The sequence below is a fragment of the Anabrus simplex genome, chromosome 5 (genome assembly GCF_040414725.1).
Source record: "Anabrus simplex isolate iqAnaSimp1 chromosome 5, ASM4041472v1, whole genome shotgun sequence".
In the NCBI taxonomy this organism is placed as follows: Eukaryota; Metazoa; Arthropoda; class Insecta; order Orthoptera; family Tettigoniidae; genus Anabrus; species Anabrus simplex.
In genome coordinates, this window is record NC_090269.1 from 190,451,030 (window position 1) to 190,465,761 (window position 14,732).

The following is a 14,732-nucleotide window of genomic DNA, read 5'->3' on the forward strand; positions in this document are numbered from 1 at the left end:
GGTATTTGGAGTGTTCTTTATCTCTTTTTCTATTTTTCATCATCCCATATAACATTTTCTTATTACCATTAACATCCTTTTTCAATTAATCGCTCCACTTGTTCAACCAATTCTCTTGTTCTTCTGTAACAGCTTCTTTTGCTTGTTTTTTAGCAACCCTATAGTTCTGTATTATGGTCTTCGAAATATTTTCTAAATTTGTTGTTCTTGTTCAGGACAGCAGTTCTTGTTCTGTCATTCCACCATGGAGTTTCCTTCCATCTTTTTATGCCACTGGTTCGTCCACATACCTTCTCAGTTATCATTACTAGATTTTCTTTCAGATCCTTCCATTCCTTCTCAACTGTTCTTTCGTCTGTCTTTGGTAGTACTGTTTTGATGTTTTTTTGAAACTTTATTATTCTATCATTGTCCTTCAGCTTCCATGTCTTGAGTTTCTTTACCTGTGTGGTTCTTACTTCTTTTAACTTGTTGAACTTAAAGTATCCAATGAAGTCTATGATCACTTTCCAGGGAGGCACTAGGAATCACTTTTATGTCAAACAGTCTATTTTATAGTTGTTTCTCGATCAAAAAATAGTCTATAAGAGATTCACTTTTTCCCTCCCATCCATATCTTGTGACCTTATGGCTTCTTTCCCTAGTTCCCTATTACAAGGTTGTTCCTCACACAGAGATCAAGGAGTCTAGTTCCTTCTGGTTTTCGTGGACCCCACCCATGTGCCCCTAGAATACTTTCATATCCATCTCTCACAGTCCCTACTTGAGCATTCATATCCCCTATGATAATCGTTCCATCTCTTATTCTTTCCTCTGTCTTCTTCAAAATTTTCGTTTTCTTCATCTTCACAACCAGCCTGTGGTGCATGGCACTGAAAGATGTTGATGTTCTGGGAAGAATCCAATTTTAGCACGATGTGAAGAATCCAATCAGAAACATTTATTTCTACTATAGGGTCTTTCATCTGATGATCCTAAACAACACAAACTCCATTTCTTGTTTGATTTCCACCTGACCAGAATAGATGATATCCTTCTGGAGTTCTTTTGATCCTTTTCCCTTCCTCTTGGTTTCACTGAGTTACAGTATGTTTATGTTCCTTGCTTTAATTAAGTCTACACATTTCTCTATTTTGCCAGTTAGTGTCAGAAAGCGTGGCAATTTTGTATCAAGTTATGTGTGTTCTCCTCTTTGGTTGTGATGGAGCATTGGGTGCTGAGCTGTCATTAATATCATTACCAAGGAGGGGAACTAGAGCCATTATTTTGGTGATTACAGTATTTCCATCTGAGACCTTGTTTAGTTTTGAAAGCAATTCCAAATTATTCAGAAGTTCACTTGCTGGGCTTATCACTTCCAGAGATTTTTCTGCCAGGGTTATCTCCCTTAGCCTTTAATAGTCCCCTATCAACCTGCAAGGCAGCAGGCCCTGAGTCAGTTCTCAGGGATCAGATATTGCCTTTTCCGCCAGATCCACTGTACCAGTGATTTTCACTTCTGCCTTCACTGCTGTTGAGGTCTTCACCCATATCCCTGGGCATGGGTTCCGTGTTATACCCCATAGGACTGGGTCCCTGACTGAACTCGGCCATCCTATCTCTCCAGCCTACTAAAGCATAGGTTGCCTTCCCCCGCGATGTGGATGCGCCAGACATGTTATATCATTTAATTGTTATTATGTTATTCAAATGTTTTAATTCTATTTTGATGATAATGTTTATATTTATTTAGTTTCAACTACCTATGGTGCGATGGCCCGTTTACAGGTAATGGCCTCCCCAGTTGCTCTCTGCCAAACTTGTCGATCTCGCACAGAAATCCACCATTCCGAGGCATATTCTGAGGCTTCACAACAGTTTGTTTTCCGGAGTGAGGTTGTTAGCCTTGTTCAAACCCCCAGCAATCGTGGAGGATCAATGTTTTCTGTTAAGGTTGTCTCCCTCATCTGATTGGTCCCCTTTAAAAGTCGGGAACTCTCTTTCCGCCCGTACATGACTTACAAGTGATAAAAATCATTGTTAATCTGATACTGAATGTAGGATGCTAAAGGGTTTGTGTCGCCTATTCAATACATTATAAATTTTTAAACACTTAGGAATTTATTATTATTTCCTGTTGAGACATGTTTCGCTTTTCATTGAGGGCATCATCAGTCATAGTACCTCCTCAAGGCATAAATCAGGTACCTGATTGGTAATTAAATAGTAAGATACAAACTTAACATGTTACACTGGGTAAGTCAAGAAAAAAGAAAAACATGTTCAGTGATGATACAGTTAAACATTATATGTTTATGGACACAGTAGTCGGCACCAATGTGTAAAATCACAGGTATGTTAGGGTGTAATTTATACAAAATATACAATTTCTCTGATAAAATTCAAAATACATAAACAGCAAAATAGACATGAACAGAAATGGAAAAATAAAAGTATGATATATACAATCCTTAATACTGAGAGTACTGTAGTAATATTTAAAAATACCAGATCATAATATATACAATACATTTCTTAAGCAGTTCGTAAGCAGACAGTATCAAATTATGTATATTTAAATACATAGTCAATAAATTCTGAAAATTGAGAAGTGCAGCATTTTTATAAAATATGAAATTTAGTGGTTTTTCAAAATAGCAACTGCAAGTTAACAAATGCATCTTAAGTTCAAAATGTGCTCTCTCAAAGCAGGGCAGTTGAACAGAATGTGTTCTACAGTTTGAATGTCTTCAGTAGAGAAGCACAGTGAGCCATTTTGTGTTGGAATTTTGAATCACTCGAAGTAAGCATTGAATTTACCATGACCTGACAGCACTTGAGTTAAATGAAAGTTGCACACTATATATTTACATCCCAGCCTACTATATACATTTGGAAAAAAACTAGTCTTTGGTTACTGAGCCATTTTTACTTGCTAAACACAGTTAATTCCAGCGAGAGAGCATTTCATCCTTCACGGTTCTTTTGACAAAAGAAATTGGGCATTTAGTATAACTCTCTGACAAGTTAGAATTACAAGCTTCTTTGGCCAATTGGTCAGCTCTTTCGTTCCCTTTTATGGCGGAATGACCTTGCACTCAACTGAAACATATATGTTTATTGTACTTTGATATATTCTCTCTTACATGTACTGCCAAATTGTGTAAGTTATATTTATCTTTTATGGAGTTCAGCGCCGCTTGTGAGTCACTGAGTATAGTTGCACACGTATTTTTGTTTATGCACCACTCTACTGCTTTCAATATTGCAAAAGGCTCGGCTTGAAACACGGAACAGTATTCCTTTAGTTTTATTTTCTCAGAATGAACTTCGTCTTCACCCTCAATATTTACATGGAAAAAGATAGGGGGGAAAGGGTATAAAGTGTCTGGCATCAATGTTCATACACACAAAGTTTATACATATATTTACATGGAAACAGTTAGGGGAGGAAGGGTATAAAGTGTCTGGCGTCAATGTTTATACACTAATTACTGCTGTTGGTTGAACGATTACAGGTTGACAGGATAACTATGCAGTAATTTTACAATATTCAATTGAACAGTTGAGAAATTACAAGTATTATAAGCTTGTAATTTCTGTACTGTTGAGAAATTACAAGTATTATAAGCTTGTAATTTCTCAACTGTTCAATTGAATATTGTAAAATGACTGCATAGTTACCCTGTCAACCTGTAATCGTTCAACCAACAGCAGTAATTAGTGTATAAACATTGACGCCAGACACTTTATACCCTTTCTCCACTAACTGTTTCCATGTAAATATATGTATAAACTTTATTATTTCCTATGATTTTCTAATAGAGTAGTGTCAATTATTCTTCAGATCACCACTGCTGGACTCTGCTAAAATACCCTGTGATTTTATGCATTGGTGCCGACTACTGTGTCTATAAACATATAATGTTTAACTGTATCATCACTGAACATGTTTTTCTTTTGTCTTGACTTTCCCAATGTAGCATGTTAAGTTTGTATCTTACTATTTAATTACCAATCAGGTACCTGATTTATGCCTTGAGGATGTACATGACTGATGATGCCCTCAATGAAAAGAGAAACATGTCTCAACAGGAAATAATAATAAATTCCTAAGTGTTTAAAAATTTATAATGTATTGAATAGGTGACACAATAAACCCTTTAGCATCCTACTTACATGACTTAGCCGTGTACCTTAAAGAATGTACCCCGTTACCCAGAGGCTACGGCGTGGAAGTGCATGTATCAGACTTTGTAGAAATACATGGCATTTGCTGTGTTTTGCTAATGCACTTCCATCAGCAAGAAGTGAATCTACAGGACCACATACTACCCCTTTGACCTGCTATTTTCATTTTACTGTATCAGTTATTCTCAAAAATATATTAATTTGTTCTTGCAAACCTGTCTGTTGTTGCAAATGAAGAGACACCCATATACTGTGGACAAAGTTTGTTCTAATATACTGCTTTGTTCCTCTGTCATAATTCTGTAATTGGTTCTTTGATATCTCTACACAATATGGAAGTTACCTGTTAATGTTGAGAATTCATCTGTGAATGCTCAATTTGTTGCAGGACTTGCAAGAAAAGTTTGATACTACCTCAGAGCAGTGCCGTAAATTGAAGAAGCAAGTCAAACAGTTGCTCAAGAAACTTAGAGATGCTGGTGGTAAGTTGAATGTTATTACTGTTACGGAAAGGACTTTTTTTTTTTTTTCCGCTGTGGAAAGTTCATTATAGAGGATCTGTACTGTTTAGTTACAGAGAGTGCACCAGATGCCAGTGGTGATGGAATAGCTCCTGGAGGTCCTCCTGCTGCTGGTACTGGGGTACAGGACGGGCGCAATAATTTACCAGTAGTACGCAAGAAGGAAAGGGAGTATTTGGGCATGTTTGAGTACCGGAGAGAAGACGAACAAGTAATTGTGAAACATCTCATATTTGGTAAGTTTACAAACATCTGATTTTGACAGTACAGCGATATCTGCGAATTTTATTGCATGTACTTTTTTTTACCTCTTATTTTAATTCCCTTACTTTTAGAGTTAAACTTTTTGATAGTATATTCTATGAACAAATTGAATAAATCGGATGATAATGAACAACCTTGCCTCTGTAAATATACATTATATTTTTAGTGAATGAATCTAGTAGTAATGAAGTGTCAGGTGATAGCAGTTATAACTTGTATCCTAGCATTTGCCAAGGATGGAAGTCAGTCTGCAATCCATGCCTACAGGCCAGTGACTTAGAGAGGACAAGTGTGAACTTGGCATTCATGACTGGAAGAAGCCAGGAGGAAGATTGTAAACCATTCTTAGGCTCTTCTTGGGCTGAGAAGTTCAATTATGAACATCTCTTGGTTCAGATTTATTCATGACCTACTCTAGGAAAATTCAACATTCAGACGTGCCAAGTCTCCCGATCACAGGGATCGATCTCCCGATTTTCAGAGCATTATCAGTAAGTTTTGTATTATTTTAAACTCCTGCGTGTTTCCTCGTTCTGTCAATATATGGCAGAGTATCGCTGGTCGATAGTAGCTCTAATAATGAAACCAGATTGCAGTACGGGGCACAGTGGCCAGTCATGTGCTCCTCTTTGGTCTATAATACAGTCAAATACTCATTCTCTTTAGTCAAATACTCAAATAGCTTAATAGGAAGTGGAAGTCTCAAGCAAGGAATCTAACTTCAGAAGTAGCATGCCATAGACTTCTACCCAGGCCAGGACATGCATAAGTGCTCGTGTTGTATGTCTTAATATTTGTTTTGGCCAAAATGTCAAAAAAAGAAATATTATGCAGTTTAAAAGTGCTTATAGGGAAGAGTTTCAGTGTTTGTGTGTTTCAGTGAATTCAGGAAGGCACAAACGTTCACATTCTGTACTATATGTGGGTGCGATTTTTCAGTCATGCATGGTGGCACGTGCGATGTACTCAAACATATGCAAATGAAAAAACATAAGGAAAGTGTCCATTGTGTAGAAAGAAACCAGAAACTGAACTTTTCATGTAAAAACCAAGGTGTAAATCCTGTGACGAATGCCGAGGCTTTATTTAAGTCATTTGTAGTAGAACATAACCTGCCTGTAAATTGTGCCGACCACGCGGGACCTTTGTTTTGCAAAATGTTTCCTGATTCGGAAATTGCTAAACGATATGGGTGTGCTAAACCGAAAACAGCAGCTATCATTATAGAAATGTGCATGGAAGAAACGGCAAAAATTGTATCACATTTGCATCTCTTTTCTCGAACCTCTGCTGAACTTTTTGTACCAACTCTTCAGTAATGACAGATGGTTGCCCACTACGCTTCTTGTTGTGATCATTAGTACGGCCTTCTTTAAATGCTCTAACCCATTTTTTTACTGTTCCTTCGCTCATAGTGTATTCTCTGCATACTATACTAACCTGCCGATGAATTTCAACAGGTTTCACGTCTTTTGCATTTAGAAAATGAATCACAGCGCATACTTCACACTCAGCAGGACCGTTAATTATCAGAGGCATTTTCATTGTGCACAAACAGGCAAATGCTTCCGTAATGACATTTGTGGCCTGCCTACAGATGTATGTACTGAGCGCGCATGCTCTGAACAACGACCAAAGCGCTGCAGTGGCCATGTTTAAAAATGGTACTTATTTAAAAATTATGCTTCATATATAGACGGCAGTCTGAAGGTTTTCATTGTCCTCATGTTTTTTTTTTTCTTCATATTTTCTCTATTCTCTGTCCTCCTGTTCCTCCTCTGCCCCTACTAATCTGTTACTGTGTTGTATTAATCTTTGTTTCATTCTTCCTGTCTCTAGTGTTTATCCAAACTACTGTATCTGGAAATAACTTAAAACAAAGTTGTACAAATGCCTAAAATGGCTCTGACACCTATAAAAACAGAAAAGAGCCATTCCAGTATGCGAGTAGAGTATGCCAGTTTTTTCAGATTCCATTGGAAACTGTAGTACTTAGGAAAACAGTATTGCTCTTATGGACCTACAAGGAGTGAACACACCCCCTCTGAGGCACCCATAATTCCTTGTGGTTAAGGGATGTTATACTGTACTTTGTAATGTATTATGAAAGATAAATGAAAAGGATGAGGCATTTTTTACCATGAGTTATTCAGATAAGTACATAACATTTTCTTTTTCATAAATACATTTGTAGGGAGGAAGCACAATGGCGGGAACAGCCATCACTTCATTGCCTTCATTTGCCTTCTTTTGTGTTGCTCCGGCACAAGCCTCGTGTAGTCCCTCGCTCTGTGAACCACTGGCAGCTCACTTCTGCAGTGAATTTATCTAAAGTATTTATTTTTTGAGTCTGTTTTCTAGCCTTTATTGCCTGGAGAAATTTATTAAATGCAATTAAATGCATCCCTCACCCTTTGAGCCCACAAAAATTATTTGTCTATTTTCTACCCCAATTTGCCTTACACTTCCATGCTGATGTTTTGTATGTGCTGTAGTTTTTCTGATTCTGTACAAACCAAAAATAACCGCTGTATACCTCCTGTCCCCTTTAGTTCAGAAAAATAATTTGTAGCTTAGTTTCTTCCACTTTTTGTCTTGAACTTAAATACCGAATTTCTCAAATTTATGTGCTGCCATTTTCCCGTGATGGTGTTGAGCAGAGCCGTTCGATATTGCAACCCTGTTGTCATAAGAGCAATACTGTTTTCTTAACATGAATTGAGCTATACCACTAGCTACTTACATTTACTGCAGAGAAATATCTCTATCAATACTTCTGGAGTAGAATTCCTTGTCGTCGTCGGCGCTACTCGTTTCCGAGAATATGTTTTTCTTCAGCAGTTCCTCCTAAAGTCTGTTGGCTCTGTGGAGATGTTGCTGATAACTGATCAGGCTAATTTTTGCATGAAATATGCGGGCACACAAGTCACATCTAAAGGTGGGTGGAGGACGTGGTTGGATCTGACGGATAAATTTGTTTCTATCATGCAGATGCAGGTTATCTGAGCTTTGGTCTCCACCTGTCAGGTACCATCATTGTTTTCAGTGAGTGGTCTCTGTAGACATTTATATCTTTTATAGGGACTGTGGCTTACTTTTCATTTCTGGTGTATTTTTAAATAAAGTAAGACAATAAATTTACATAGTTTTTAATGGTCACTTAATAATAATAATAATTGTACCGGGCGGTACACCTCTACTCTGTTTATTTAAAAGTTGCGCCAGTTGAAACTCCTCTTCTGGAGGAAGTCTGAACTTTATCTACACTATTAATCTACTAATTTCTCAGAAGATGTCACTACCTGGAAATTTTTGAGTTTGTGAACTGTGTCATTTTTGATGTGTTTTTGTTTCGCTTGAAGTAAGAAGTGTGAACTTTCTCTTCTAGAGGACACTACTGAAGATCAACAATAGTGCGACCTAGTGCGGAGTCAAAGAACTATTTTGTTGGAGAAATTTTTATTTCAAGAGTTTGTTCTTGGTTAAATTTCTTTCTGTCATTGTTTAAGTTGGCTGTATACCCCTCTTTTTCCCCTTATTTTGGATCTAGCCAATCCCGAATTTCTTTAATTAATTTTCCACCAATAATGTGTTTCTTCTTCCTCTATGTAGGGGTTTCTTTTCCCTAGCCAATAAAAATTTTGTGGGAGGGTGTTTTCTTTCCCCTAACGCCTAGAATCTTCCGCGAGAGGATATAAACTGCTGATTTTAGGGTCTCGGGGCCACTTCTGTTCCATCTTTCAGTGTATTAAGTACATAGCAAGAGGCGGGGAGCGCCTCTTTCCTCGGCGGCGGTCAACAATAAGGTAATGGCCGATTAATAAATTCTTTCTTTTCTTGCTCAGCAGTTTAACTTTCGGGGCGGGTTCTAAGCGTTCAACCATGTAACCTTTTCCTAAAATGTAAAAACAACTGGTATCTATTCTATTTTAAAACGACATATCGGGATAGAGAGTGCTTAACCCTCTCGAGCTCCCACTCACATCGTCTTAAGGTGAACTTATTTTCTCAACCAATTCTTCCGTAATGTAATGTAAATTGCTATTAAGTCACCTCTGTAGTATGGGATTAGCCCTTGTAATAACGGCCTCGTGCCAAAGTAGGTTTTAAAAAATCAAAGTGTATCAGGAGTGCGGTTAGCCTCCTCTCAAATTGTTATTTTAGAGGTCATGTAATCAACCTTCTTTTCATGTAATAGACCTCAGTAGGTTGGGTATTTTACCCCCGTGAATACGTCCTTAGAGGACAGCTTGAAGGTAGAGTTTGGTGTGGCCTTTGAGAGGCTTAAATTTTAAGAGCGGATCGCTCTTTTGAAAATGGAGTGTCATATGCCTCGTGGAGGCTTTTCTGTGTAATTCGGAGCCAGGGGCTCCTAGGGATGAATGGGGTTTTCTGCCCCTCTGTTAAAACTTGTGTTTGTGGTAAAACTGAGCTGATCGCTGAAGTCAGGGCGTGAAGCCCAAAACCTGTAAATATTGTATCTCCCCTTGTTTTGCTACATTGTACCTGCCATGTCTGTTATTGCTTTGTTTTTGAAAAGAAAATATAACCTAGTTAAATTTTAAATTAATTTTACATTAACTTTGATTCCGTAGTTTGAAACCCATTCACGCCCGCACCTTCTTACACCTCTACCTACCGCTAAAACACGGTAACAATAATAATAATAATAATAATAATAATAATAATAATAATAATAATAATAATAATAATAATCATCATCATCATCAGTTTCCAGCTGTTGGCTGGGTCGGCTGTTAATGGTCACTTATATGTATTATTTTATTGCTCCATAGACATAAAATTTTATCTTGATTTGTGTAGAATTTTTGGAAATGAAAATTCATGCCTTTTTATTTAATCCTACCTTTCAACATACGTTACTTTAAATATCACATCAAAGAGGTGATCCATGGAGATTTTAATATTTTCATCTTTATTTCATCTGTATGATTGCTTTTGTCTTCTCATCCCTTGGTCCTGTAATCTTGTAGTTCATAAGATATTTGCAACACATTGGGATCATTATTGAACAAATTATGAAACCTGTATACTGATTATTCTCTTTCTGGTTTTCCCAAACAGACCTGAAGCCTCGTATTGCAGTCACTCTACTGCCTGGGCTACCAGCCTATATTTTGTTCATGTGTATCCGCCATACAGACAACATCAATGATGATGAGAAAGTCAGATCATTACTTACTGCTACAATAAATGCCATTAAGAGGGTGATCAAACGAAGACACGAGGATCTGGAGACGACGGTGTTGTGGCTATCCAACACGCTGAGGCTGTTACATAACCTGAAGCAGTACAGTGGTGACAAGACATTCCAAGAAGGGAACACTCCTAAACAAAATGAGCAGTGTTTACGCAACTTTGATCTTAGCGAGTACCGTCAGGTGTTATCGGATATTGCTGTCTGGATATACCAGGTGAGATGTAATTAAGTAGCTAGGTTACTCAAGTGCAAGTATGCGATAGAAAAAAAGAAAAGCGTCTATTCTTTCAACTTGAGTAAATCATTCTGAAATAATAAAGCAGATGGACAATTATGATAAAACATGTACAATTTTGAGTTTGTTAAGCAAGTTACTCATTCATAGTAGTACCAATATTGTGGATTTGTTTACTTGTTTTGAATGTATCTAAAAGGATATTTTAAGGAATTATCATGAACTGATAAAAACTTATAATACCGGTATTAATAATTTGTTGTTATAAGTGGAAAAGACAATCTATCCCATCTAGACAGGTACAAAAATGTTTGTACCATGTTATTAGTACTTCTGTCAGAAAGCCTCTTCCGTAGACTATGTTTGCTCCGTACGGATATACCTCCTAATGTACGATCTAATATTAGATCTTATACAATGCAATAGTATTCAGGTCGAATTTAGAAATGTCAAATCAGGACATATTCCTCTCCAGAAAGGACTAGCACAACTCGTTCCTTTATCTTCTGCTCTCTTTAATCTTGCCATTGATTGTACAATTAAAGGAGTTAACGAAGCCACAAATAGTATAAGAATTAGGTTTTGTAATCCATCGTGAATTTGAAGGCCTGTCAGCTTTAACCTTCGCTGATGATATTGTGGTTATTGGAAGAGATGAAGGATCAACTCAGATGCTTATTAATTTTGCCATTAACAGCTTGACTAAAGTGGGTTTAAAAGTCAATCCTCTGAAATGTAACATTATTAACATTAGAAATTATATGAACGGTTATCTCACCGTATCTTCAGGAGATTCAGTTTCATCCTTAGAAAATGGTAAGGTTATAAAGTACTTGGGCATAAATTTCTCAGATGAAATTACTTTTCATAACAGACAAATTATCCAAGATTTAAAGTATTTGAATCTTTTGACATGTTTTACCTTGCAACAATCAGATCAGAAATTGAACACTTATAAATCAGTTTTTGGCCAAGTATCATGTACAAAATCAAACAACCAAATAATATTTTTAGATGATGTGGACAAATTGATTAAATCGTCATGTAAAGAAATTTTAAGCTTACCACACGACTGTCCTAATGACATGCTATATATGCCCAGAAATTTAAGGAGATTAGGCATCATTGTAGCTCTCTGGGAAGTTATCAGAGGCAATTTCTTGTCGCACTTTCCATTGTTCTCCCATGGACAAGTTTTTCCTTAGCAACTAATATTCCATATTCATACCAGATGTTGATGACACTTGTATGATACCAACAAAATTACATTCTCCCAACCTCAAAGTAGGGTGGGTTCCTTGTTATCTGTTGTATGTTAAATGTGCAACCCGAAGACTGGTTTGATAGTCAGCAGCTCTGCCATAGCTGTCATAGATAGTCTAGGCATCACTGAAGAGGCATACTAGGGAAATGAGGAGTGAGATAGTTTCCTGTTGCTTTCCTCACCAAGCCAGAAGTTTCTATTAGATATCAGTATGCCAAAACCACTGAAAATCACATACCAACCAACCATATGGGCGACATTTTCACACCATTTATAACGGCTGTGTGCGAAAGGGATGGTATTACTAGTATTGCCCATACCTTGGTCAATTTCATATCGTTGGAGTCAAAGAACAGGCTGAGACAGGTCATTGAATGTAATAAATTTGATCTAGCCCATAGCAGAAGACATAGTGCACTGTAAACACTAGGTTTCAGCAGTAAATGCAGTTGTTGTTGTTGTTGTTGTTGTTGTTGTTGTTGTTGCTATGATCCCAAGTTCTAAAAAGTCAGTACCTTAGCTCTATTGTTGCATGTTAAGTTAGTCTGTAGCACTAAAAGTTGTATTAAATAAATTCTTACTCATTCTTAATAAAGAAATAGTGTCGTAACCTACCATTAGAAGTTCTCTGGTAATGTCCTGGGATATTTCCTGTTTCGTTGTATTATTAGTGAAAACCAGTCTTCTTTCTGACCTTTACCTTTGAAGAACTAGCAATTCAATTCCTACTTCCAATATTGAATACAGTATATTCCTTTTAACATGCAAGGAACAGAACTAAATGTATATGGAATAAAATCTCCCAGTTTTCTTTTATCATGTTTATTTTCTTTAGTTTGATTCATCATGGTAGTATCTTTGAACAAATGAACATTCACAATCATACCACATATTTTAGTAATGTCTACAAACATAAAAAGGAAATACTTGATTTTAGAAATTACAGCTGTAGTGTCTTGGATTACCATTATTATATCACTTACCTGTGCTATGCTGTTTAGGTGTGACTCCTGTTTTTAAGGAATTTGTTCTAAGAATCTTTTTCGTCATAATGGAAATAGATCAGAAGGTTGGTAGATTTTGTTTTGTGGTGGTTGAATATAAAAGAAAATATACATATCTGGCTCCCATGGTATAGTTTCAAAATAAAACCGTTGTAATAATAATAATAATAATAATAATAATAATAATAATAATAATAATAATAATAATTCTAATTCTTTCCTTCATTAATTTTGTTGTAATATGATTTATTTATTTATTTATAATAATTATAATAATACAATTATAATTATATTATATAATTATTATAATATTATTTAAAAGGAATGTGTGTGAATATAAACGTGTGTACACACTGCTTAAATTATGTGAATTTTGTATCATGAAATGTTTCTCCGTTATGAGCAAAACTTTGTAATGAAATGAACAATTCAAGTTTCTAATATTTTGGGTCAAGTGGCTTTTATCCCCACCTTAGAGAGAGAGAGGGAGAGAGAGAGAGAGAGAGAGAGAGAGAGAGAGAGAGAGAGAGAGAGAGAGAGAGAGATTTATGAAATCTAAAGAAATGTTCAACTTTCAAACTTTACAGGGTGTTATCAGGCATATGGAAGAAAGAGTGCAGCCTATGATAGTACCAGCAATTCTGGAACATGAAGCCATCTCGGGCTTATTTGGCCAGAAACCTGGTGGAATGCGAGGGCGAGTGGCTTCAATGGAACGTGAAGCTGAGAGTCCAGTGGATGTACAAAAAGCATTAGACACGCTTATGGCAGAACTGACAACATTCCATAAAATCTTAGGTTATCATGGTGTACATCCTGTGCTGGTGGTCCAGGTCTTCAGACAGGTATGACAATCTATTATCACACTTCGCAGAAATAGATCCACTAGTGTATGAAAATTGTTTGTATAATGTGTAACTATGATCATATTAATAGCTTAGGAAAATCAGTTCTTTAAAATATTTCATGAATATATTAACTCTAAAGTCATGCACAGCCATTTTTGCCTTCAAATATAGTTATGTAATCAAATGGCACTGATTTCAAATTGTGGTTGCTGCAAAATGTTTTGTCTTTTGCTCTGAAAGCTTTTGAAAAAAAAAAAAGTTTTCTTTTTGGCAGTTATATGGTTAGAGAAATTGTAGTTCTTTGCCCACTTGCAAGAGCTGAGAAACAACATGGGTCCTAACTTTGTTGATGGCTCAGAAACTGAACATTTGATTTCCAAAGATTTGTGTAACAGTGACAGAGATTTTGGTAAGGAAACTTATGAAAAGACAGTTTGCATTGAATGTTATAAGGACCCTGAGCACAATATAGGAATAAATACAGAACTAAGGAATTAAGATGAACACCAGGTCCTAAATTGGAAACAAAAATGTCCGAAGTTTCGGGCCAGCTAATTTTATTTATTTATTTATTTATTTATTTATTTATTCATTCATTCATTCATTCATTCATTCATTCATTCATTCATTCATTTAGGAAAACAATTGCATGAGGAAGACAACACTTATAAGTTTCTAAAAATCATGTGTAAACATAAGTTATATCTTGAAGTGCCATTCTTCATTCAAGATGATGTAACATTTTCTTTCCTTCGTTAATTTTGTTGTAATTTATGATTTTTTAATTTTTTATTTTTACTTTTATTCTATAGAAAGATTATTTCACCTTTGTATTGATATATAAAATGGGTATCTGTATTAGAATTAAGATGTATACACAGATAATGTTTTCTGTTGTTCAGTGCCCTTGGAAAACTGCAGCATTTGACAATGAAATCTATAGCAATTCTAGGGTTAAAAGAGGAGACAATTGTAGAGAAGGAATAATTTATTGAAAGCTGTTCTATATACTAGATGTGGATTGTGGTAAAATGGCTTGAATAGGACTTTCTTTTACAGAAAGGGAAAGGCTTAGTTTTAGTAAACAGTTTTTGTGCGTGAATATTAATGTATTTAAATAAGATACAATTTTAATACAGTGGAACCTCGATTATCCGTTCCCGGAAAATACGTTTTCCCGGAATATGCGTTCAAATTACGTGGTC

At 36.1% G+C, this 14,732-nt stretch overlaps 1 protein-coding gene across 1 annotated transcript in view; it reads left to right on the forward strand.

Annotated features, from left to right (window-relative positions):
• Positions 1 to 14,732, forward strand: part of didum (dilute class unconventional myosin) — a 616,021-nt gene that overhangs the window by 562,840 nt on the left and 38,449 nt on the right. Inside the window, exons 25-28 of the mRNA XM_067147235.2 lie at positions 4,559 to 4,652; positions 4,742 to 4,927; positions 10,041 to 10,390; positions 13,267 to 13,524. Of these exons, the coding sequence (XP_067003336.2) occupies positions 4,559 to 4,652; positions 4,742 to 4,927; positions 10,041 to 10,390; positions 13,267 to 13,524 (888 nt within the window). The remainder of the gene's footprint in view (positions 1 to 4,558; positions 4,653 to 4,741; positions 4,928 to 10,040; positions 10,391 to 13,266; positions 13,525 to 14,732) is intronic.